At 36.2% G+C, this 23,492-nt stretch overlaps 1 protein-coding gene across 3 annotated transcripts in view; it reads left to right on the top strand.

Moving 5' to 3' along the window:
* Positions 1 to 23,492, top strand: part of BAZ1A (bromodomain adjacent to zinc finger domain 1A) — a 93,870-nt gene that overhangs the window by 19,505 nt on the left and 50,873 nt on the right. For all 3 annotated transcript variants that reach the window (XM_042989559.1, XM_042989560.1, XM_042989558.1), the window contains one exon: positions 13,764 to 13,907. In XM_042989559.1, coding sequence (XP_042845493.1) covers positions 13,764 to 13,907 — 144 coding nt within the window. The remainder of the gene's footprint in view (positions 1 to 13,763; positions 13,908 to 23,492) is intronic.

Genomic DNA, 23,492 nt, shown 5'->3' with positions numbered 1-23,492 from the left:
TGACCTTTCGCTGATAGATCTTTTTCCCTATGTAAATTAAATCAGTGGAAATAGCAAAATTGGAACTGTACCAAAGAGTTTCTTTTTGTTTTTTAATATTAAAAATAATTTATTGTTAAATTGGTTTCCATGCAACACCCAGTGCTCATCCCAACAGGTGCCCTCCTCAATGCCCATCACCCACTTTCCCCTCTCCCCCACCCCCCATCAACCCTCAGTTTGTTCTCAGTATTTAAGAGTCTCTTATGGTTTGCTTCCCTCCCTCTCTGTAACTCCCCCCCCACCCCCCACCATGGTCTTCTGTTAAGTTTCTCAGGATACACATATGAGTGAAAACATATGGTATCTGTCTTTCTCTGCCTTATTTCACTTAGCATAATACCCTCCAGTTCCATCCACGTTGCTACAAATGGCCAGATTTCATTCTTTCTCATTGCCAAGTAGTATTTCATTGTATATATAAACCACATCTTCTTTATCCATTCGTCAGTCGATGGACATTTAGACTCTTTCCATAATTTGGCTATTGTTGAAAGTGCTGCTATAAACATTGGGGTACATGTGCCCCTATGCATCAGCACTCCTGTATCCCTTGGGTAAATCCCTAGCAGTGGGTCATAGGCTAGATTTATTTTTAATTTTTTGAGGAACCTCCACACTGTTTTCCAGAAGAGTTTCATTTATAGCCAGATTTTCCCAAATATTATCCCCATACTACTTAGATTTAAAATTTACAAAGTGTTATCTGGTTAGGGAGCATAAGAGACTATTGTTCAGTATTATTTTTAGAACTGCTCTGTAAAATAAAGATCGCAGAATTCTTTTTAATCTGAGAAACTGATATTTGGCATTATAATACTGACCAACCAACTAAAACTTTAAACTGTATTTTTTTTTTTTGAGTTTATTTATTTTGAGAGAGAAGGAGCATGCGTGTGCAAGGGGGAGGACCAGGGAGAGAGAGTGAGAGAGAGAATCCCGAGGAGGCTCCCTCTGCCCCCATCAGTGTGGAACCCAGCGTGGGGCTCAATCCTGTGAACCGAGAGATCATGACCTGAGCTGAAAACAAGAGTCAGACGCTTGAGAGTCAGGCACCCCAAGCTTTTTAACTGTATTAAAGTATATTTCCTATAGCTTTATAGCTGGAATGCTTAAAGTGCTTTAGTCATATGAAGTAAAAGAAAATTAGCATTAAGACCTATAATATAGAAAGTAGGCACTTCGTATTTATTAGAATTGGAAATGAGAAAATGAACTTTTATTTTATTTTTTTTAACATTTATTTATTTTTGAAGGAGAGAGAGACGCAGGGTGAGCAGGGAGGGGCAGAGAGAGAAGGAGACACAGAATCCGAAGCAGGTTCCAGGCTCCGAGCTGTCAGCACAGAGCCCAACGCGGGGCTCAAACTCACAAGCCATGAGATCATACCCTAGCCGAAGTCGTACGCTCAACTGACTGAGCCACCCAGGCGCCCCGAAAATGAACTTTTAAATCTTTGGGTTCTTTTTTTTTTTATATTGCTAGCCTAAATGGTATTAGTGAAGCAAAATTAATTAAACTGCATTAATATTGAGGACAAAGAGAAATACTAAATATATTGAGAAGGTAGAATGAACATAAAAGATATAAGTGAGGACCAAATCTAGTTATTTTTTTAATGTTTATTTATTTTTGAGAGAGAGCCCAAGCAGAGGAGAGGTGAGGTGGGGGCGGGGGGTGGGGGAACAGAGGATCCAAAGTGGGCTCTGTGCAGGCTTGAACTCGTGAACCATGAGATCATAACCTGAGCCAAAGTTGATGCTTAAGCAGCTGAGCCATTCAGGCACCCCAGATTTAGTTATTTTTATTTAAGCATACATGTTTGGATGTCAGTGACTTGATCCAGGTGGGATTAATCAAAGAGAAGTTTTTGGGAACAGGTTATTTGACTAGAAATCTTTTGAAGGCAGAGAAAAATATAAATTAGGAAAGGATTAAAGAAGGCTTCCTATTTAGATGCAAAGATAGTATAGAATTTTTAGCAACATGTATTGGTTAAATTCGTATCATAACTCTTTCAGAAAGTAGGCTTTCTATTGATCAGCTTACACTACTGATCTTTTTTTTTTTTTTTTTTTTTTTAATTTTAAGTAAGCTCCACGCCCAACATAGGGCTCAAACTCACAACTCTAAGATCAAGAGTCACATGCTCTAACAACTGAGACAGGCAGGTGCCCCACTATTGATCTTTTAAGGTCACAATTTCTGGTTCTCAGCCAAAGAGAGTCTTTAACAACATCCAAAAATTGTTTTCAATCTTTAGTTCTCAGTGACCCTAGTATGTTGATGATATAATTTTTAATACAAAAAAGAAAAAAAGGAGACTGTTTGGAACAGCTGTTCTTTCTTTGGAATTCTAAGTTAAAGTGAAACTACCTTCTTTAGATATATATAGTGTTTGTTGTATGTACCAAAGACCCATACTTACAACCCTACTGACTCCTGGATTGTCATTGCTAGTTCAGGAGTTAAAATTTAGAATCCTTATTTACTTGCATAATAATAAATTAGGCCATCCTGGGAAATTGTTTTTATACTCTAAAAATCCCTATAGTCACAAAAATAAATGAAAATAATTTTTTTTTCTAGGCAAGTTTAATTTAAATCACCTATAAAGATTATGTTGTATTTCTGTATGGACTTAACAAAATAGTTCAGTAAAGTTTAGACTGATCATACATACTTACTCATTTTCTTCAGTATTCTAAAGGCATTCAAATTGCTTTAACCAATAGGAACATCTGTCTAATGCCACTCAAAAGTCTTTGAATGTTAAATATTGGGGGTGAGGGTGGTTAGTCTCTGGCAACTTCTTTACTGATCCTTTGCATTAATGCCAAGTACAAACAGTAAGCTGAATCTCCCCCCAGGACTTACAGTCATTACTGTGGAGGTAAGAAAAATGATAAAAATGGGGAGTTGGTAAATAAAGTGAAGTTCACCTCTTTTCTAACATAAAAGGAAATCAGATATTTACTTCAATTTGTATCTCATTGAACTTGGTTAGTAGCAGGATGGTGAAGTAGAACAGTAGTAGTTTTGAAATTCTTATTTCCCTGTGGCAAGAGAATATTAGTGACTAATATCACAAAAAAGGAGAGACTATGTATAGCTACTTCTGTCCTGAAATCCCTGTTAGAAATAAAAGGGAAATTCATTTCTACATGGTTATTACATGGGTTTAGGTCTGAGAAATTAGAGCCTCTTCTGAATAAAATCTCTCTCCTATATCTTTGTTTACCTCTTTTGGGATCTGTTTCATTTGGCCAATATAAGATCAGTTCTTAATAAACAACTTTCTTCATAGATACTTTGAATTAGTTGAGAATAAGATAAAATTGTAGTCTGTTAATTTTCCAAGCTGTCTTGGAGGCCAGTAGTATGGTGTGTAAGTGGAATTCATTTGACCTATGGTTCTTAATTAGTATTTTAAAAATGAGGTTTATCTGTCTTTCTTAGATGAAGTCAGAGACCATCCAAGATTAAAGTTAAGAAGAACTAGGAAAAATGACATAAGCTAAACTAATTTTTGGTGAAAGGAAAAGGAGTGACAAAAGTACAAATAAAATCTACTCATCATTAAAGGCCAGGAAGAATCCTTTGTTGTTTAAATTAAAAACATACGCCAAGAGAATAATTCTGAGCAGATGTTGGTATACTTTTTTTAAAATAAGGGGCCAGATAGTAAATATTATAGACTGTGTAGTTCATATGGTTTCAGTTGCAGCAACCCAACTCTGCTGTTGGAGTGCAAAAGCAGCCATAGACAGTATATGAATGAGCATGGGTGTATTCTAATAGTTCTCTATTTATAAATACTGAAACCTGAATATCTTGTTATTTTCACATATCACAAAGTCTTCTTCTGACTTTGAAATTATTTAAATATGTATAAATTATTCTTAGCTTGCAGACCATACATACAAAAACAGGAGATAAGTTAGATCTGGCTCACAGGCCATATAGTGTGCTGATTCCTGGAATAGAGGAAAGGTACTGCTTTACAGAGATCCCTTTTTTATTGAGAACTTCAGAGTATGGCATGCAGAAGTGGCTTGGTAGAAAATCCTTTGGAGCCAAACTGTTGTTTCTGGGAACCTTCTTTCTTAATCTGTAAAACTGAAACACTATCTATATTCATAGGGTGGTTGTGTTAGCTTTTGCTGAATAACAAACTGCCTGCAAAACTAAGTGGCCTAAATCAATAAACCTTATTCTCACAATTGGTTGGCTGAAATGTTCCTATGATCTGGGCTGGCCTGTCTGGGGCTGGATTGTCTAGATCCTCTACTTTAGAATAGCCTTACTCACGTATCTGGGGCCTCAGAGTTGGGTGGCTACTTTCATTTCACCCTTCAGGAAGCTACTAATCCAAACTCGTTCCCAGGGTGGTAGCAGGGTTCCCAGCAGCAAGAGAGGGCAAGCTTCAGTGTGCAAGCACATTTCAAGCCTCAGCATGCTACATATTGCTAGTATTCCGTTGACCAAAGCAAGTCACATGAACAAATCCAGAGATCATGTGGGAGGGAATCAGAGTGGTATGATTCAATGGGGCCATGACTGTGTCAGTCATCTGCCACAGTAGTTAGTATTTGTTAGGAGCCCAGCATAGTGCCTGCCACATAAAGCACTCAGTAAATGTTTATTCCTTCCAGTACTTGTCAGAGACCAGTGAAGAAGAGTCTTCCAGCTGTGATGACTCATCCTTTTTTTAGTCCCTAATTTTCTTACATCATAGTCACTGTTCTTGAGAGTTTGCTATATGTCATTTTAGGGAGATGATGACCATACCTATAAACTTTGAGAGCTTACTATATGCCAGACTCTGAGCTTTTTATTTATAAGATCTTATTTAATTCCTGCAACAGCCATATGTAGTAAGTGCTCATTTGCTCATTTTGCAATTGAGAAGCTCATACACAGAGGTTAATTAACTAAAATTTGCTCAAGGTCACAAGTAGTATAATTTCCAAGCACAGGCAGTGTCAGAATCCGTGTTCTTCTGTTTGAGAGAAACAGATGAGTGAAAAAAAAATTAAAGAATAGAATTAAAAGATTGTAGTTGAATGTACTCATTGTCCACTATTTACTTTTCCCTTTACCTGAACATTTTATAATTTGTCTAAATGGGAAGAGATACAGGATTTTATATATGTGGTTAGATTAATCTTTTGATCATTTGTTCTAAGAGTGATGCAGGTCATATTGTAAGTGTCTGAAAATCATCATCTTTTGATCATTGATTCTAAGGGGGAAAAAAGCTTCAGTATTTAAACAGGTTTCCTGGTTAAATTCTTAATCACTGTTCTTATCAGAGGGTACTTTAATTATTTTACTTTTGTAGTCTGAGCTGTTTAAGCTTTCTTCTTTTCAAATATTTTGCTTTAGATGAAAGAATGCTATCTAGTAGCAACAAAAGGAGACTGCAAGTATGGCGAAAAACTATAATTTTTATTTATTGACTTTCTATCTTTTTTTTTTTTTATTTTTTATTTTTGAGACCGAGAGAGACAGAGCATGAACAGGGGGAGGGTCAGAGAGAGAGGGATACACAGAATCCGAAACAGGCTCCAGGCTCTGAGCTGTCAGCACAGAGCCCGACGCGGGCCTCGAACTCATGGACCGCGAGATCATGACCTGAGCCAAAGTCGGCCGCCTAACCGACTGAGCTAGCCAGGCGCCCCTATTGACTTTCTATCTTTTGGCACAGTTCCCAGGAATGAAAAATGCAGTTATGTCTTTTTTCTTGGAAGTGGTAGGGAATATTCAATTTAGTACTTAAAAGTATACACAAAGTCAAATTTTATGATTCATTAGCAAGCATTGTGTGCTCAGTTGTCACTTTGTAGGTATTGGAAAGAGTGTAGTGACTAAGACAAGGACTAGGGACTTAGGTTCAAGTGCAAGAGACAGAAACCCACAAATCAACATGATAATTCAGATTCTGATCAATGTTGTAAAGAAAATAAAACTTGATGGGATAGAGTCTTGAGTCATAATTTTTTGTTTTAGTCAGTTAAATTCAATATTGTGTCTGTAAACTACTGTGTTGGATGCCACAGGTTAATCTAATATGAGTAAAGCGCTAGTACTTTTTTTTTCTCAAGTAGAACACAGGTAGTAGGGATAGAGTTTGCAGGGCAAATATAAGTGAAATACATATGAAAGATTAATAAAGGATTGGATAAGAAATGCTATAAGAGGACATAGAAGGAAGGGAGAATTGGAGGAAAGTAGTCAAAAAGGTACAAACTTCCAGCAATAGGGGAACTGGGGTGACTCAGTCAATTGAGTGTCTGACTTTGTTTCTGGTCATGGTCTCCCAGTTCATGAGTTCGAGCCTCCCATCAGGCTCGTTCCTGTTAGCATAGAGCCCGCTTCAGATCTTCTGTCCCCCGTGTCTCTCTGCCCCTTCCCTGCTTGTGCTCTCCCTCCCAAAAACAAATAAATCTTCAAAAATATATATATTAAAAAAATTCCGATTAAAAAATGAATAAGTACTAGGGATATGATGTACAACATGACTGTAGCTAACACTACTGTATGACATATAGGAAAGTTGTTAAGCAAATAAATACATCTTAAGAGTTCTCATCACAAGGAGAAAATTTTTTCTTCATTCTTTTTTTTGCATCTAGATGTGATGGTGGATGTTAGCTGAACCTATTCTAATGTTTTTTGGGTTTTTTTTTTAAGACAGAGACAGAGCATGAGTGGGGATGGGACAGAGAGAGAGAGGGAGACACAGAATCTGAAGCAGGCTCCAGGCTCTGAGCTGTCAGCACAGAGTCCCACATGCAGCTCGAACTCATGAACCACGAGATCATGACCTGACCCTAAGTCGGACACTTAACTGACTGAGCCACCCGGGAGCCCCTGAACTATGACTATTTAAAACAAATTACTTTGTTTTTTTATAATTTATTGTCAAATTAGTGTCCATACAACACGCAGTGCTCATTCCAACAAGTGCCCTCCTCGATGCCCATCACCCACTTTCCCCTTTCCCCCACCCCCGTCAACCCTCAGTGTGTTCCCAGTATTTAAGTCTCTTATGGTTTGCCTCCTTCCTTCTCTGTAACTTTTTTTTCCCTTCCCCTCCCCCATGGTCTTCTGTTAAGTTTCTCAGAATACACATATGAGTGAAAACATATGGTATCTGTCTTTCTCTGCCTGACTTATTTCATTTAGCATAATGCTTTCCACTTCCATCCACGTTGCTACAAATGGCCAGATTTCATTCTTTCTCATTGCCAAGTAGTATTCCATTGTATGTATAAACCACATCTTCTTTATCCATTTGTCAGTTGGTGGACATTTAGGCTCTTTCCATAATTTGGCTATAAAACGAATTACTTTTAAAACAAAAACAACTTTTTGAGGGAAGAGGATATACCATATTCTTATAAAAGTCTATTTCCATGCTTAGCTTGTCACTGTTTATAGATTTGTTGCTAACTTCTGTGTCCTCAGATTCTGTTCTTGCTGCTGTTCCACAGACTTGGTTTCACTCTTAAAAGTATTTTAAGTTGTTAGCACTTTAGGAGCCTCTTGACTGTGTAGGCTTAAAGCTCTGAAATACCCTTGAGTCAATACAGTGTATCTGTTCTCCCTCAACTCCAGTGATAGAGTGGAAGATTCAGAGTCAAAGCTAAAGTTTTGGCTGTATCATTATAGACTGTATGACCATGAGCAAATGATTTAACTTTTCTGACACTGCAAAATTTATAACTTGCAGAGTTGGTATGAAGAGAGAATTATGTGTAACTTGTGTACTTAATGTGACATACAGGAACTCTAATAATAATAAGGACCATCTTTTGATTGTCAGCCTCTACTCTGTCCTCAAATAATAGAGCACAACTTTAATTTAGGAAGGTTGTGTATCTTCGGAAACCCATTAGCTAGGTCTTAATTCTTGATTCTTCCACCTTTTTTACACTCCAATCTTCTTTGGACTCACTAGAACCAAGAAATTGTAGAAAGTGGATTTGAAAGACATAGACTAAGTCTATTTGGAAATCTATTAGAAGGTGTTGACTTGGGAGCTCCTGGGTGGCTCAGTTGGTTGAGTGCCCAACTTCAGCTCAGGTCATGATCTCACAGTTTGTGAGTTCCTGTCAGCATGGAGCCTGTTTCTGATCCTCTTTCCACCTGCCCACACACCTCCCCCACTTGTGCTCCCTCTCTCTCAAAAATAAATAAAACATTAAAAAAAAAGTGTCGACTTGCCGTTTTGAATAGTTAACTGATATTTAGCTAAGCACCAGTGAGTAGGCCTGGCCTTGCTTAGATTAGAAAGAAAGAAAAGAAAAGAAAAAAGAAAAGAAAAGAAAAGAAAAGAAGAAAAGAAAAAAAAAAAGAAAGAAAGAAAAGAAAGAAGAAGGGAGGGAGGAAGGAAGGAAGGAAAGAAGGAAAGAAGGAAAGGAAGGAAGGAAGGAAGAAAAGAAAAGGAAGGAGAGAAGAGAAGAGGAAGGAAGGAAGAAAGAAAGAAAAATTTTAAATCTGTGGTTTGTGCAAAATTGATAGCTTTGGTAATAACTAGTATAATTTATATATAAGATATTTCCTACATTCTAGGCTGTGTCTATCTCTGTACTGTACTGGTTTGCTTCTCCCTTATTCTGTCAGGGATTTATATTTCTATCTGTTATTTTTCTGTTGGTTTTAAATAAATTTGTTGTTAAATTATTAGAGCTCTGTGGGTACTGGGGGTCATAGGCTATTCCCTTCAGTGGACTGTCAAACTGTTTTAGACACTACATCAACCATACCTGAGCCTAGAGTAGATTCATTTACTTTGTTTTTCCTTCGTGACCACCACCACCATCACCGTTTTGGAGCACTCAGCTGAGCTCGGCCAGTGAAAAACTATTTCTTTTTGTAACTTGAACCTTGTCAAATGTTCACTGAAGAGCTTCCCTTCCCTCCATCACCATGGGGAACTCTGAGCAAACCATCCCTGGATAGGATACCCAGGGTCCATTTGAGGTGAAGGGGTTTAAGAGAGAAAAACTTTCAGTTACAAAATAAGTAAGTCATGGAAATGAAAAGTACAGAATAGGGAATATAGTCAATAATGTTGTAATAACACTGTATGGTGACAGATGGTGACTGTGCTTATCGTTGTAAGTACTGCATAATGTACAGAATTGTTGAATCACAGTGTTGTATACCTGAAATGAATGTAGCATTATATTGTCAACTATGCCTCAATAATACATTTTTTTTAAGTGGGTCCATTTGATTTCTTGCATACTTTTGTGCAGTTCATGTCACTAAATTACCGAACTTTTTTATCATTAGATTACATAATTAACATTTTTTATAAGATTTCCTGTAGTTGTTCCTCTTTAGAAACACTGGTTTATTTCTGCCAGCCAATGGTGAAAGTTAGTCTGCAGGTTTTTTTCCACCATTTCCCTTTGCTACCAAAGTAGTTAGCTTGGTAATTGTGCCGTCTTAGGCTTTACTGTTAGAACAGAAAAAAAGTTCTTTTTTTTTTTTAATCCTTTTAAATTGTAATCATTTTTAAATGTGTAATTCAGTGGCATTAAGTACATTCACAGTGTTATGTAATCATCACTACTATTTCCAGAACTTTTTCATCATTTCAAACAGAAACTCTGTACCCATTAAGCAATAACTCCCCATTTCTCCCTTCCTCCAGACCCTGGTAACCTTTATTCTACTTTCTGTCTCCATGAATTTTCCTCTTCCTGATACTTCATATAAGTGAATTCATACAATATTTGTTATTTTATGTTTGGCTTATTTCACTGAGTATGATGTTTTCAAGGTTAATCCATGTTGTAGCGTATATCAGAATTTCACCCCTGTTTGTGGCTGCTGAATATTCCATTGTGCGTGTATGTGTGTGTGTGTGTGTATACATACATATATATTTTGTTTATGCATTCATCTGTCGGTAGACACTTGTTTCCACCTTTTGTTTATTGTGAATAATGCCCTTATGAACATTGGTATACAAATATCTGTTGAGTTTTCAATTATTTTGGGTATATACCTAGAAGTAGGATTTCTGGGTCATATGGTAATTCTGTGTTTAATTTTTTAGGGTCCACCATATTGTTTTCAGAGCAACTACACCATTTTATATTCTCATCAGCAATGCACAAGGGTTCCAATTTCTCTATTTCCTCACCAACACTTCTTTTTCTTTTCTTTTTTTTTTAAATAATTGGCATTTAGTGGGTATAAAGTGGTATCTCATGGCAGTTTTTATTTTGCATTTCCCTTATGATTAATGATGGCTGAACATCTTTTCATGTGGTTATTGCCATTTGTATCTTTTCTTGGAGAAATGTCTGTTCTGGTCCTTTGCTTGTTTTGAATTGAGTTGTTTGTATTTTGTTAAGTTATAAGAGTTTTTCATATGTTGTGCCATGTTTTTGTCTGGTTTGTGTATCAGGGTATTATTAGTGTTATAAAATGAATTAAGAAGTGTTCTCTCCTCTTCAATTTTTGAAAGATTTTGAGAATTGATATTAATTCTTTAAGTGTTTGGTAGAATTCACCAGTGAAGCCATCTGGTCCTGGGCTTTTCTTCATTGGAAGGTTGATTACTGATTCAATCACCTTTCTTTTTTTTTTTTTTTAATTTTTTTTTAATGTTTATTTATTTTTGAGACAGAGGGAGACAGAGCATGAATGGGGGAGGGGCAGAGAGAGAGGGAGACACAGAATCGGAAGCAGGCTCCAGGCTCTGAGCCATCAGCCCAGAGCCTGACGCGGGGCTCGAACTCACGAACCGCGAGATCGTGACCTGAGCCGAAGTTGGACGCTCAACCGACTGAGCCACCCAGGCGCCCCCACCTTTCTATTCTACTTATAGATCTGTTTAGATTTTCTATTTCTTCTTGGGTCAGTTCTGGTAGTTTCTGTCTCTAAGAATTTGTCCATTTTATCTAAGTTATCCAATTCGTTAGCATACAATTGTCCATAATCTTTTCTTTTTTTAAAAAAAAATTTTTTTTTAATGTTTATTTTATTTTGAGAGAGACAGATTGTGAGTAGGGGAGGAGCAGAGAGAGAGGGAGACACAGAATCTGAAGCAGGCTCCAGGCTCTGAGCTGTCAGCACAGAGCCCGATGCAGAGTTCAAACTCAGGAATTGAATCATGACCTGAGCCGAAGTCAGACGCTTACCGAATGAGCCACCCAGGTGCCCCTGTCCATAATTTTTTCTTAAAATCTTTTTTAGTTCCTGTAAAAATCACTAGTAATGTCCCCACTTTTGCTTCTGGTTTTAGTAATTTGAGTCTTCTCCCTTTTTTCTCAATTCTTTAAGAGCAAGTTGTAAAGGAGCCACATATGATACTTTTAATTGAACCTGTATTAGACTCAGAGTGAGGGAAAATGAGCAAAGAATGAAGATAAGATGGTTTGAGGGCTAGATTCACCTACATAGTCTCCATTTTGTTGATTCTTAAGCCTTGGGGTGCTGTAAAACCAGTTGCTTTCTTCAATTTGGGTGCAAAAATTTCCTAGTAGTAGATCCATGGTCCTGGTTTTCTCAGTGCCTAACAGTGCTATCAGATATTGTAGGGCATACTAAAGATGTTCTCCTAATGGATAATTATAGGCACATGATAAAATGTACACTAATGAGAATAAATGCTATTGTATAAAAATTCACCAGCTTCCCAAAGTGAATCTGCTCTGAATATACTGTTTCTTTTCTGGAATTGTATGAGTCTCTTTGTTGTGGCTGTGACAAAAATTCATTTTGAAAAAACAGGTAAAAGGGTCAATTATCCATTTATTGAATCAAAAGAAAGATTAAACAGCTAAACCTGAGATGAGCAAAGCACAACTAAGTCTAAGGAAGAACAGGAATAAGAATTGATTGCCTCTAGTACCCTTGTCATCTCTCCTTTCATGTCTCTTGTAGACTTTATGTTCTTACTTGTACAGTTACCTGTTGGTTGTGTCAGGAAACATGGCTGCCAAAAGCACAGAATTTCATACTTTATAGTATAGATTCCATGATAGGAGAGGGACTAATTTTTACTCTCTAGATTCCAAATTTTAAAATCTTGGAAAAGATGTATTGGCTCAGCAAAAAGTTGCCTACCCAGTATCAACTAACCCTGGCCGGGCCCTGTGGGAACATGACAGCTCCCACATGTGGAAGAAGGTGGGATATAGGAATATTGAAGTTCCTAGGAGTATGGGGATAGTGAATAGGCAGTTTTACGAATGCCCACAATATATCAAAACTTGTAATATATAGGGTGACCAAATGAATGATGTAGTGAGAAAATTGTCCAATCTTGAGTCACTTTTTCTACCCCATTGGTAGGTGTATATATAGTTAAGATATTCTTAGTTAATAAAATCTACCCCCACCCCCACCTCCGGATTGCCCAGGAGTTGTAGGGAGGCTATAGATAGAATTCCAGCAATGCACTTTTTCTCTCTGTTACTCCCTACTATATACCTTTTTACTTATGGTTCTGTCTTCTTTCAACAACTTGAGACATATTTCACACACCATAAAATTCACACATTTGAAATGTACAGCATAATGGGTTTTGATATATTCATAGTTGTACAGCCCATACTATAAACCAATTTGAGAATATTTTCCATACCCCAAAAGAAAGCCCATGCCCATTGTCAGCCAGTGCCCATGGCTGTCCTTTCTCACCTTCTTCCCTTTCTGCCCCCACCTTCCAGGCAGCCACTTTCTGTCTATGGATTTGCCTCTTCTGGATATTTCATATAAATGGAATCATATACTATGTGGCAGTTATGTTTGGTTTCTTTCATTTAGCATAATGTTTTCATGGTTCATCTGTACTTCATTTTTATTTTTATTTATTTTTTGCTGAATAATATTCCATTGTATGGATATACTACATTTTAATTATCAGTTGCAAATTGGGATAGTGAAAGTGGGATTGAGGAATATTTCAGTTGTGGTGAATATGTCTGAAATTGCAGCCCATAAAACCCAGATAGAGTGGGCAGAAGTAAGGGAACCCAAAATAGAGGCAGTAGAACTAGTGAATACGAAGTTTTATAGAGATCAGAAATCCCAACAAAAACTACAGTAAGAATGATCTCCAGGTTATGATCTGGAGAATTTCTGTATTTAAAATATTGGATGTTTTGAAAAACTAAGACTCAACCTGTATAATGACATATTATGCCAGTATTTGATTTTCTAAACAGTAACTTTAGTTAAGAATATAATTGCTAAGGGGGCGCCTGGGTGGCTCAGTTGGTTGAGCGTCCGACATCAGCTCAGGTCATGATCTCCTGGTTCCTGTGTTCGAGCCCCGCATTGGGCTCTGTGCTGATAGCTCGGAGCCTGGGGCCTGCTTTGGATTCTGTCTCTGTCTCTCTCTCTCTCTCTCTCTCTCTCTCTCTCTCTGCTCTTCCTTTGCTCGTTCTCTGTGTGTGTGTGTGTCTCTCTCTCTGTCACTCAAAAATAAATAAACATTAAAAAAATTTTTTTAAGAATATAATTGCTAAGAATCTTGATAAATTGACCTTTGTATTATTTTAAATTGTAGCTAACTTTTGTTAAATTTGATGTTACAGATTTTCTTGTTTCTTAATTTAGTTACATCAATAAGCCATAGTCTCTACAAAAGCAAATATCTTTTCAGTTGTTCATAATAATTAGATTGTTCTGAAATGTTTGATTATAAAATATAAAATAATTTGCATTTTTAAATATATAATTTTCTTTAGGTTGCAGTGTAGGATTTTGGAAGTCCTTCCTCCATCACATCAAAATGGCTTTGCTAATGGACATATCAGCAGTGTAGATGGAGAAACTATTATCATCAGTGATAGTGATGATTCAGAAACACAAAACAGTTCTTTTCAAAATGGGTAAGTGATTTTTGTTAATTTTTTAACTGTGTATCAGATTGACTAGTGATATCCCATTGAAATAAGTTTTTCTTTAATCCTTCCTTTCTTCCTTTGTAATCATACAGTATAAAATCCATCTAGGAAATGTGGTTCAACAACACACATTAGAATTTTCAAGATTTAAAGCTACCTTGTTAATTGTAGTCAGCTGCTTAGGAGCACTTGAAGTTCACCTCATTCAATTGTACTTAACACATTCTATTTTTGTTTACTTGAGAAAATTCATTCTGTACTTTAATTATTATACTTAATTGCTTTATGGTGCATACGGTAAAGACACTAACTTTCTGAAATTCAGTCAGTTGACAACATGGGTCAGCTGAATGCTTCTGGAGAAAAATCCTACAAACACATGTAGATTGGCAATGTCGGGGCCCCTGGGTGGCTCAGTCGGTTAAGCATCTGACTTCGGCTCAGGTCATGATCTCGCGGTTAGTGAGTTTGAGCCCCGCATTGGCCTTTGTGCTGACAGCTCAGAGCCTGGAGCCTGCTTTGGATTCTCTCTCTCTCTGTCTCTCTCTCTCTCTCTCTCTTTCTCTCTCTCTCTCTCTCTCTCTCTCTCTCTCTCTCTCTCCTTTTCTGCCCCTCCCCTGCTCATGCTCTCTCTCTCTAAAAAATAAATAAACATAAAAGAAAAAGATTGTCATTGTCTACAGGTAAATTTAAAAATCTCAGCTGTCTTCAACTGATTAAAAGTCTTCTTACATGTTTTCATTCCACTCCCTCCTATTCTAAATCTTTATTGCTCCATTCTGTTCCTTCTCTGCCTTATAGGCATCTCAAACTTAAAAAAATTCTTTTTCCAGTCTATCTTATGTTTTTTTCCTTCCCTGTTGTCAGTGAACAGTGCAATAATATTCCAATAAGAAACCTGAGGCCGCTTTTTTTCTTTTGAGTATAGTTGACACACAGTGTTACGTTAGTTTCAGATTTAAGACATAGTAATTTGGGGGTGCCAGCCTGGCTCAGTTGGTAGAGCAATGTGGCTCTTGATCTCTCAGGGTCATGAGTTCAAGCCCCACACTGGGTGTAAAGCTTATTTAGAAAAAAAAAAAAAGTAATTCAACATCTCTCTGTATATATGCTATATGACTTAGTGATTGAACGACTTTCTCTATACTTACATTATATGACATAGTGATTCAGTAACTCTCTCTATAGTCTCACCAAAGTATAGCTACTATCTATCACTATACAGTGCTATTACAATACCATTGACTATAATCTTACTGCTATACCTTTTTATTCCTGTTACTTATTCATTCCATAATTGGAAGGCTGTATCTTCCACTCCCCTCTACCCATTTTGCCCATCCCTTCATCCCTCTTCCCTCTGTCAACCATCAGTTTGTTCTCTGTACTTAGGTCTGATTCTGCTTTTTGTTTATTCATTTGATTTTAGATTCCACATATAAGTGAAATTATATGTTATTTGTCTGGCTTATTCCATTTAGCATAATACCCTCTAGTTCCATATATGCTATTACAAATGGCAGGATCTCATCCTTTTTTATGACTGCCTAATATTCCCGTGTGTGTGTGTGTGTGTGTGTGTGTGTGTGTGTGTGTGTGTGTGTGTCTTTACTCATTCATCTATGGATGGACACTTGGGTTGTTTCCATATCTTGGCTGTTGTAAATAATGAAATAAACATAGGGATGGGGTGAATATATCTTTTTGAATTTTCTTTTGTTTTCATTGGGTAGGTATCCAATACAAGGAATTATTGGATCATATGGTATTTCTTTTTTTAAAAAAATTTTTTTAACATTTATTTATTTTTGAGACAGAGAGAGACACAGCATGAACGGGGGAGGGGCAGAGAGAGAGGGAGACACAGAATCGGAAGCAGGCTCCAGGCTCTGAGCCATCAGCTCAGAGCCCGACGTGGGGCTCGAACCCACGGACAGTGAGATCGTGACCTGAGCCGAAGTCGGACGCTTAACCGACTGAGCCACCCAGGCGCCCCGTTATTTCTATTTTTAATTTTTTGAGGAACCTCCATACAGTTTTCCACAGTGGATATACCAGTTAACATTCCTATCAAAGGGTTCCTTTTCCTCCACATTCTCACCAACACTTATTTCTTGTCTTTTTGATTTTTGCCATCCTGACAGGTGTAAGGTTTTGATTTGCATTTCCCTGATTATTAATGATGTTGAACATTTTTAAAATGTGTCAGTTTTCCATTAGTATGTGTTCTTTGGAAAAAATTCTATTCAAGTCCTCTGCCCATTTTTAATTAGATTATTTGGGGGGTTTTGGTGTTGAGTTGTATCAGTTCTTTATATATTTTGGATATTAACTCCCTGAGGCTACTCTTAACTACTTCCTTTATCGCCTTTGCTTCTGAAATATCAGTAACTGTCAAATTCCTTCAGAACCTTGTAATTCAACTTCTGACTTGAACTATTTTGTCTGATGTTTTTGAACTATTGTATCTATAACTGGCTTTTGAGCATTTGCTGTCTAGGCAGTGTGCTAAGTTCTTTACATGCATATTAGTCACTCCTAGAAGAATGTTGTAATCCTTATTTAACAAGAAGAACCTCTGCTTTAGAAATGTTAATTGGCATTGCACAAAGTCACCTAGCTAGTACATTGCCTGACAGAAAAAAAATGATTTTTAGATGAGTGAATGAAGCATGACATGGCCGTATATGTTAAGTCTTGATACATCGCATTTTTTGAGTTGCTACAATTAAGCAGAAAAAGAAATTAATAGGTCATTTGTGTCCCTCATTGAATATAGGGTTTATGATGCAAAACTATTGGGGATTATGTAGTTAATGTATATCCTTTAGCAGCTCTGACAGTAGTTCATGTGTTTTGTTTGGAGCGTATCAAAGATTGTAACCCTTAAGTGGAGTTAATTATATATTAGTTTATTTATTTATTTATTTTTTTTTTTTTTTAACGTTTATTTATTTTTGAGACAGAGAGAGTCAGAGCAGGAACGGGGGAGGGGCAGAGAGAGAGGGAGACACAGAATCAGAAGCAGGCTCCAGGCTCTGAGCCATCAGCCCAGAGCCTGACGCGGAGCTCGAACTCACAGACCGTGAGATCATGACCTGAGTTGAACTCGGACGCCTAACCGACTGAGCCACCCAGGCGCCCCTATTAGTTTATTTATTTTGAGAGAGAGAAAGCGCATGCATGCATGCACGCACAAAGAAAGAGGGAGAGAGAGAGAGAATCCCAAGCAGGTGAAGCCTGACACGGGGCTCAGTCTCACAGATAATGAGATCATGACCTGAGCTGAAATCAAGAGTCTGGATGCTTAACCAACTGAACTACCCAGGTGCCCCTGTAGTAACCCTTAACCTAATCTTCTAATTCTTGTAGGTGCTGTGAGGTGCTTAGGATGAGGAATGTCTAGACTCTTAGGTTCAGCACTCTATTATTCAGCTCATTAATGTCCTTTCTCTTCCTTATAGATTTGAATATGAACTACATGCATAGTTTGTGGCTAATTTGTTACTTTGAGTATAAAGCAAATTAATTCATAATTCCAGTTAGTAATAATAAATATTTTGCTTGTTATACAAAGCAAATTAATTCATAATCCCAGTTAGTAATAGTAAATATTTTGCTTGTTATATGTGCCATTTAGAGCACTTGTGCCACTTATAACAAGCTTATCACAGAATAGTACTGAATTTGACCATAATTTCCTATCTAAATATGTTGTGCCTTATCCCGTGAATATAGGTACTTGGGACAGACCCTTGCGGTAGGAAAAGTGAGTAAGCTGGTCAATTACTTTATTCACAGATATTTTAACTTGTTTGTGATTCTCAAAAAATCTGAGCCTTCGCTATACATCAGCATCATAAAATGCCTACTTGTTTGTAGATTTGCTACCACTGTATCCTAAGATACCAGGAAAGGTGAAAAATAGTCATCTTTGGACCTTTGTTCTTTTATTTCTATTAATTCAGTAAGTAAGAAATTTACCTTGTCTTGGTTGCTCCCTGACAATAAAACATAATACAGAGTTTTTCATGTTTCAGTAGGGGACTTGAAGGGATGGGAATGGAACAGTTATTGGCATTTTCCATGAGTTGAGCTGTATAAAGGCACCCACATATACGTTTTCTTATTTTATTCCTCAGAACCATTCTAAAAGGGTAGATGATCATTTTCTTATATCATTGAGGAGAAATGGAAGTTCAGAGTTAGAAAAGTTTTCCAGCATCATAGTTCATAATATCTGCAAGACATACTAAGGCAGCATATTTAGAATTAAACATATTTAGAGGCGCCTGGGTGGCTTGGTCGGTTAAGCGTCCGACTTCGGCTCAGGTCATGATCTCACGGTCTGTGAGTTTGAGCCCTGTGTCGGGCTCTGTGCTGACAGCTCAGAGCCTGGAGCCTGTTTCAGATTCTGTGTCTCCCTCTCTCTCTGCCCCTCCCCCGTTCATGGTCTCTCTCTGTCTCAAAAATAAATAAACATTAAAAAAAAATTTTTTTTTTAAAGAATTAAACATATTTAGAATTTACATAGATCATTAAGATGATCACCAGCGTTTTTTGAGGGAGTGAAGGGTTAAGATATATATATAACATAATATTTTCTGTTTTAACCATCTTAAGTGTATAATTCAATGGCATTAATTGCATTCACCGTGTCGTACCTCTATCACCACTATTCCCAAAACCTTTTCTTTACCCCAAACAGAAACTCTGTGCCCATTAGGTAGTAATTCTACATTCCCTTCTCTCCCTCCATCACCTAGTAACCTCTAATCTGCTTTCTGTCTCTATAAATTTACTCATTCTAGATATTTCATATAAGTGGAGTGATACTGTATTTGTTCTTTTGTGTCTGTCTTATTTCAGTTAGTACTATTTTTCAAATTACATCCATGTTGTAGCATGTTGAGATTTATGATAGAGCCTTTGGTATACCTGTCTAAATATACTTTAGATTGAGATGAGGCTAATTTTTGTAATCATTCCTTTTTAGGGCTGAATATTCCCTTGTATGTATATACTACATTATATTTATCCATTCAAGTGATAGACATTTGAGTTTCCACTTTTTGGCTATTATGAATAATGCTGCAGTGATTATTGATGTACCAGCACGTATTCAAGTCCCTATTTTAAATTCTTTTGGGTATATACTCAAAAGTGGAATTGCTGAGTCATATGACAATTGCTTAACTTATTGAGGAACTGCCAAACTGCTTTTCACAGCACCTCCACTATTTTACATACTTAACAGCAATATATAAGGATTCCAATTTGTCCACATCTTCACCAGCACTCACTATTTTTCAAGTGTTTTGATTATAGCCATCCTAGTGGGATTAAGTGGTATGTCATTGTCATTTTGACTTGAATTTCCTTAATGACTAATGATAATGAGCCTCTTTTCACGTGCTTATTGTCGTTTGTGTATCTTCCTTGGAAGATATACAAGTCCTGTACCAATTTTTACATTGGCTTATTTGTCCTTTTGTTCAATTATGAGTTCTTTATATATTCTAGTCATGAGAATTTTTTAAATAGAATATTTTGATACATTTGGGGGAGCATATTCATTAATTTTTTCAAAGTTAGTTTTACATCAGTAAAAGTAAGAAATTAAAGGCTTGACTTTTTATAAAGTTGCTTTCTCTCAGAACAACATATTATTAGCTTACTCCTCAGTCTGGGCATGGACTGCAGAATCTGATTGAATTAAACAGTAAACTACATATTTACCTTTGTAGGTCAGCTTTTGTTGGCGGGCAGCAGTCAGGGTTTTAGGAAGGAGGTTACTTATTTATTTTGAGGATGGGTATTAACACCTTAAACATATGTTTCTTAAACTAAGTTTGTGAAAGAGACTGAGAAAATTGTTAACTCTTCTTATCACAAAGCCATGGACAAAGTCATGGACATCGCAGCCTTATACATTTTAGTGCTCTTTGACCCTCAGCTTAACATTCTTGCAGAACTCTCCAACATCTTTGCCAGAACTGGGTTCTAGAATAACAATATGAAGTAATTTTCTCCTTCAGCTATTTACCGTGGGATTCATGACAGAGCCTTTGCTGTACGGATCTAAATATACTTAAGAATGAGATGAGGCTAATTTTATACCTCAAAGTTAGGATACTTTGTGTAGATTATACAATATAAAGAATAGTTTAAATTTAAAATTATTTATTTTATGTATATATAAGCAAATTTTATTTTAAAAATTGACTTGCTACTCTCACAATTGTAGCAGTAAATAAAAGTTAAGGCTAGAGAAGATAATTTAATTTGCATCATATAGAACATAACAGATTTAGGGTTTTATCTGTTAGTCCTGCTCTTTGAAACATGCATATTGTGTATCTGCTCTTAGTGTTCCTTTACTCATCTCATGTTTGCCCATCAAGTGTGGATTGAGTAATGTTATACTTATGTCTACTATTGTTCCTCTCCCTTCAAAGTTACTAAAATATTTAAAGAAAATTTATATTTGAAAACCCTCACATCTTGTTGAGAACGGTCTCTGTAACTACATGATACAAATTTCCTTTCTTAATGAAAGAGCCAAGTACAATTTGCTCCTTTGCAATCACAAATTCTCTGAAAATTGAACTAAATTGATAGTACCAACTAAAACAGTCCTGAAAGTCCTGAAAATATTCACTAGCTTACCATCTGATTTTAGTAGGCAGGTATGCCAAGTATACGTCAGTGTGTTTAGTTGCTTTTAGGGTTTGTAGAAGAAACTAAGTACAGTATCTGTAGCAACTCAGATTGGTAGGTAAATAACACTTTGTAATAATATACTCTGTCTGCTATTGTGATTTAAGGCTTTACAAATTTAAGGCCCTTTACAATGGATCAGTGTTTTATGCAGTCCTATCTAGGCAGGTATTATTTAAAGTTTTAAAATATCATAAAAACATTATCCTAATTTGAAAATAGTACATGAACAAGATACATTTTTGGTAACATCTTATATCCTAGTGGTAATTTGCAAGAGCACAAGGAAACACTAGGAACCTTGAGGAATATATTGTATATCCTGTTTAAAATTCTTTATGTACTGACTTTCTTCATGCAGTGTAATCTGACTGTATTGTTAACCTGCTTAATTGTTAGTAAGATTACAGAATCTGAGTGTTATTTTTAAAGAAGTGGACCTAATTGTTTTGCTAATTGTAATTCATATATGAAATTTTAATGTATGAGAAGGTTAGCATTTGAAATTAAAACAAAAAAACCCATAAGTAACCATTTGTGCTGAAAGCTTAATTATCTGGTCTTTTGTCATTTCTATTGTACTGTTATAGAAAAAATTTTAATTGCTTTTGTATTACCAATATTACCATGGAATAGCAACAAATGGAATTTCCATTTTGAGAAAATAAAAGTAGAACTGAAATTTAACATATATAATGGGCATATTGAAATATTATATATTTATAAAATAAATGGTAAAATTTTATGAATAAATCATTGGAATAGCAATCTGATTTCTATAAATGTAACATTAGGTGTTAGTGTGCTATATAGAACTGGTAACAGATCTGCACTTGTTGGCAATAAAATCAGTCCATTAGTCACAGTCATGGTTAAGGTCACTACATTCCATTTAGTATTCCAGCTGTTTAGGCCTAGGCTTTAGGAAGCAAGGAAGAAAAATTATTAAAATGGGGTTTCTTTTTAATATTGTCTTTTATATTCCTGTCTTATAGGTGAATCCATATGATAAGCAGTTTCTGTTGGTCTCTAATAACTGTACTTCTTTGGAAAGAATCCAATTATGATTTTTATCCTGTATAGAGTTTTGTGTAAGAGTTACAACAAAACCCCCATAAGAATATTTGCACTGATTGGAAAAAAAGATTTTGATTCTATTATGCTTTATTTTCACAAATGAATTTCATGACATAGCAAGAAAAAACAAAAAAATAATTTTATACATGAAAAGTCACATTTTTATAGCCTTAAATCCATTAAGATAAAGTCCACAAACAAGTTTTCTATAAACAAATAATATATAAACAAATTTATAATTATGACTTAAAATTATGTACTGCCACTTTTAGTAATCTTTTAATTCTACTTGATCATCCCCTATATGTATACAATGGTAGTGATTAATTGCTAAGTTAACACCTCCTCAGAAAACTATATTAAGATTAAAAACTCAATCAAATCTGTTGTTCTTGAACACCTGCCACTGATTCATTAAAACTTGTTTTTCTTTTTTCCCCTCTTTTCATTTCAAGAAATTCCTTTATTGGAAACCCACATCAGTATTGTTCTCTGAACACTTAGAGTTCTCTCTCTTTGGCTCTTTTGGAACAGTGCTTTTCAAACTGCAGATTATGGCCTCATGTATGTTGTGAAATTAATTTAATGAGGAACTTTAATAGAATAGAAAATATTAGATTGCATTTCATATAGTCAGGGTGAATGATTAAATATATCTTCTAGTTTCTGTGTATCCTGGGTCTCCATCTAAAGATCCTTGGTCTTCCAACTAGGAACTTAATGCTGTTAAAGGTGAACACTTCAGTTTTATTTGTGTGATTGTCTCCTGCATCCCTTTTGTGTGGAGTCTCTCCCCACCCCCCACTTTGTGTTTACTGTATTTATATCACTTTGACTGTATCTGACCCTCATTGCTGAATGCTTCCTTTGTCATCATTTCATGTCATTTTCTTCTCAGTAACCCTTACTTACACCCCCGTTACATATGCACTTGCATGCGCAGGGGCAGCTTTTTAAGAGTCCAACCATTTGTCTCCCTGCTGCACCACTACCACCTTAGTCTGTTGTGCCATCAGTTCTCACTTGGTTCATTGCATTAGCTTTCTAAAGAATATCTTTGTTTGCACTCTTGCCCCGTAGTCTGGCAGCCAGAGTGATCTTTCTGATCTGATAAGTTAAATCATTATCACCCCATTATTCAGTATCCTCTAGTGTCTTTTCTGAGTAAAATCTAAATGGTGGCCTATAATCTAGCCCTTTATCTCCTCTCTGGCTGTATCTTCTTTTATTCTCCTTATTTATTCTGCTTCTTGTAGAAACCATGCCTACATCCACCCCAGGGCCTTTACACTCCTTTCTCTCTTCCTTTAAACTTATTTTCAAGATTTTCTCATGAGTTACTCCCTCTTTTCTTTCAGATCTCTGCTTAAACGTTAACTTCCTATAAGCCCTATCTGGTCAATTTATCAGGACTGTCACTATCTAAAATAGAGTACCTCTACCTGGCAGTGTATTCCCTTGATAGCACTTACCACCTACTCTGTTGTGTATTTTTGTTTGTTTGCCTGTATCTCCCCAATATAGTTCTATTTTGTTCACTACTTAATCCTTATTGTTTAGTATTTGGCACATTATAGGCTTTTAACTATTTATTGGATAGATGTATGAATGCATCCTCAAAGGGAAGAAAAGATGAGAAGTTGGTGGAGGCAAGGATTAAAGGTATAGCCTCTGCCAGGTCTTAAAACAGAGTAAACTACATTATCTCCACTTTTGCTCTTGGATTACATAGCTATGAAGAAGAAAGCTTAAAAGCAAATTCAAGAGCTATTT

The sequence above is a fragment of the Panthera tigris genome, chromosome B3, assembly GCF_018350195.1.
Source record: "Panthera tigris isolate Pti1 chromosome B3, P.tigris_Pti1_mat1.1, whole genome shotgun sequence".
NCBI lineage: Eukaryota > Metazoa > Chordata > Mammalia > Carnivora > Felidae > Panthera > Panthera tigris.
Note: the sequence above shows the minus strand (reverse complement) of the source record. Positions and strands in the feature narration are given on the sequence as shown.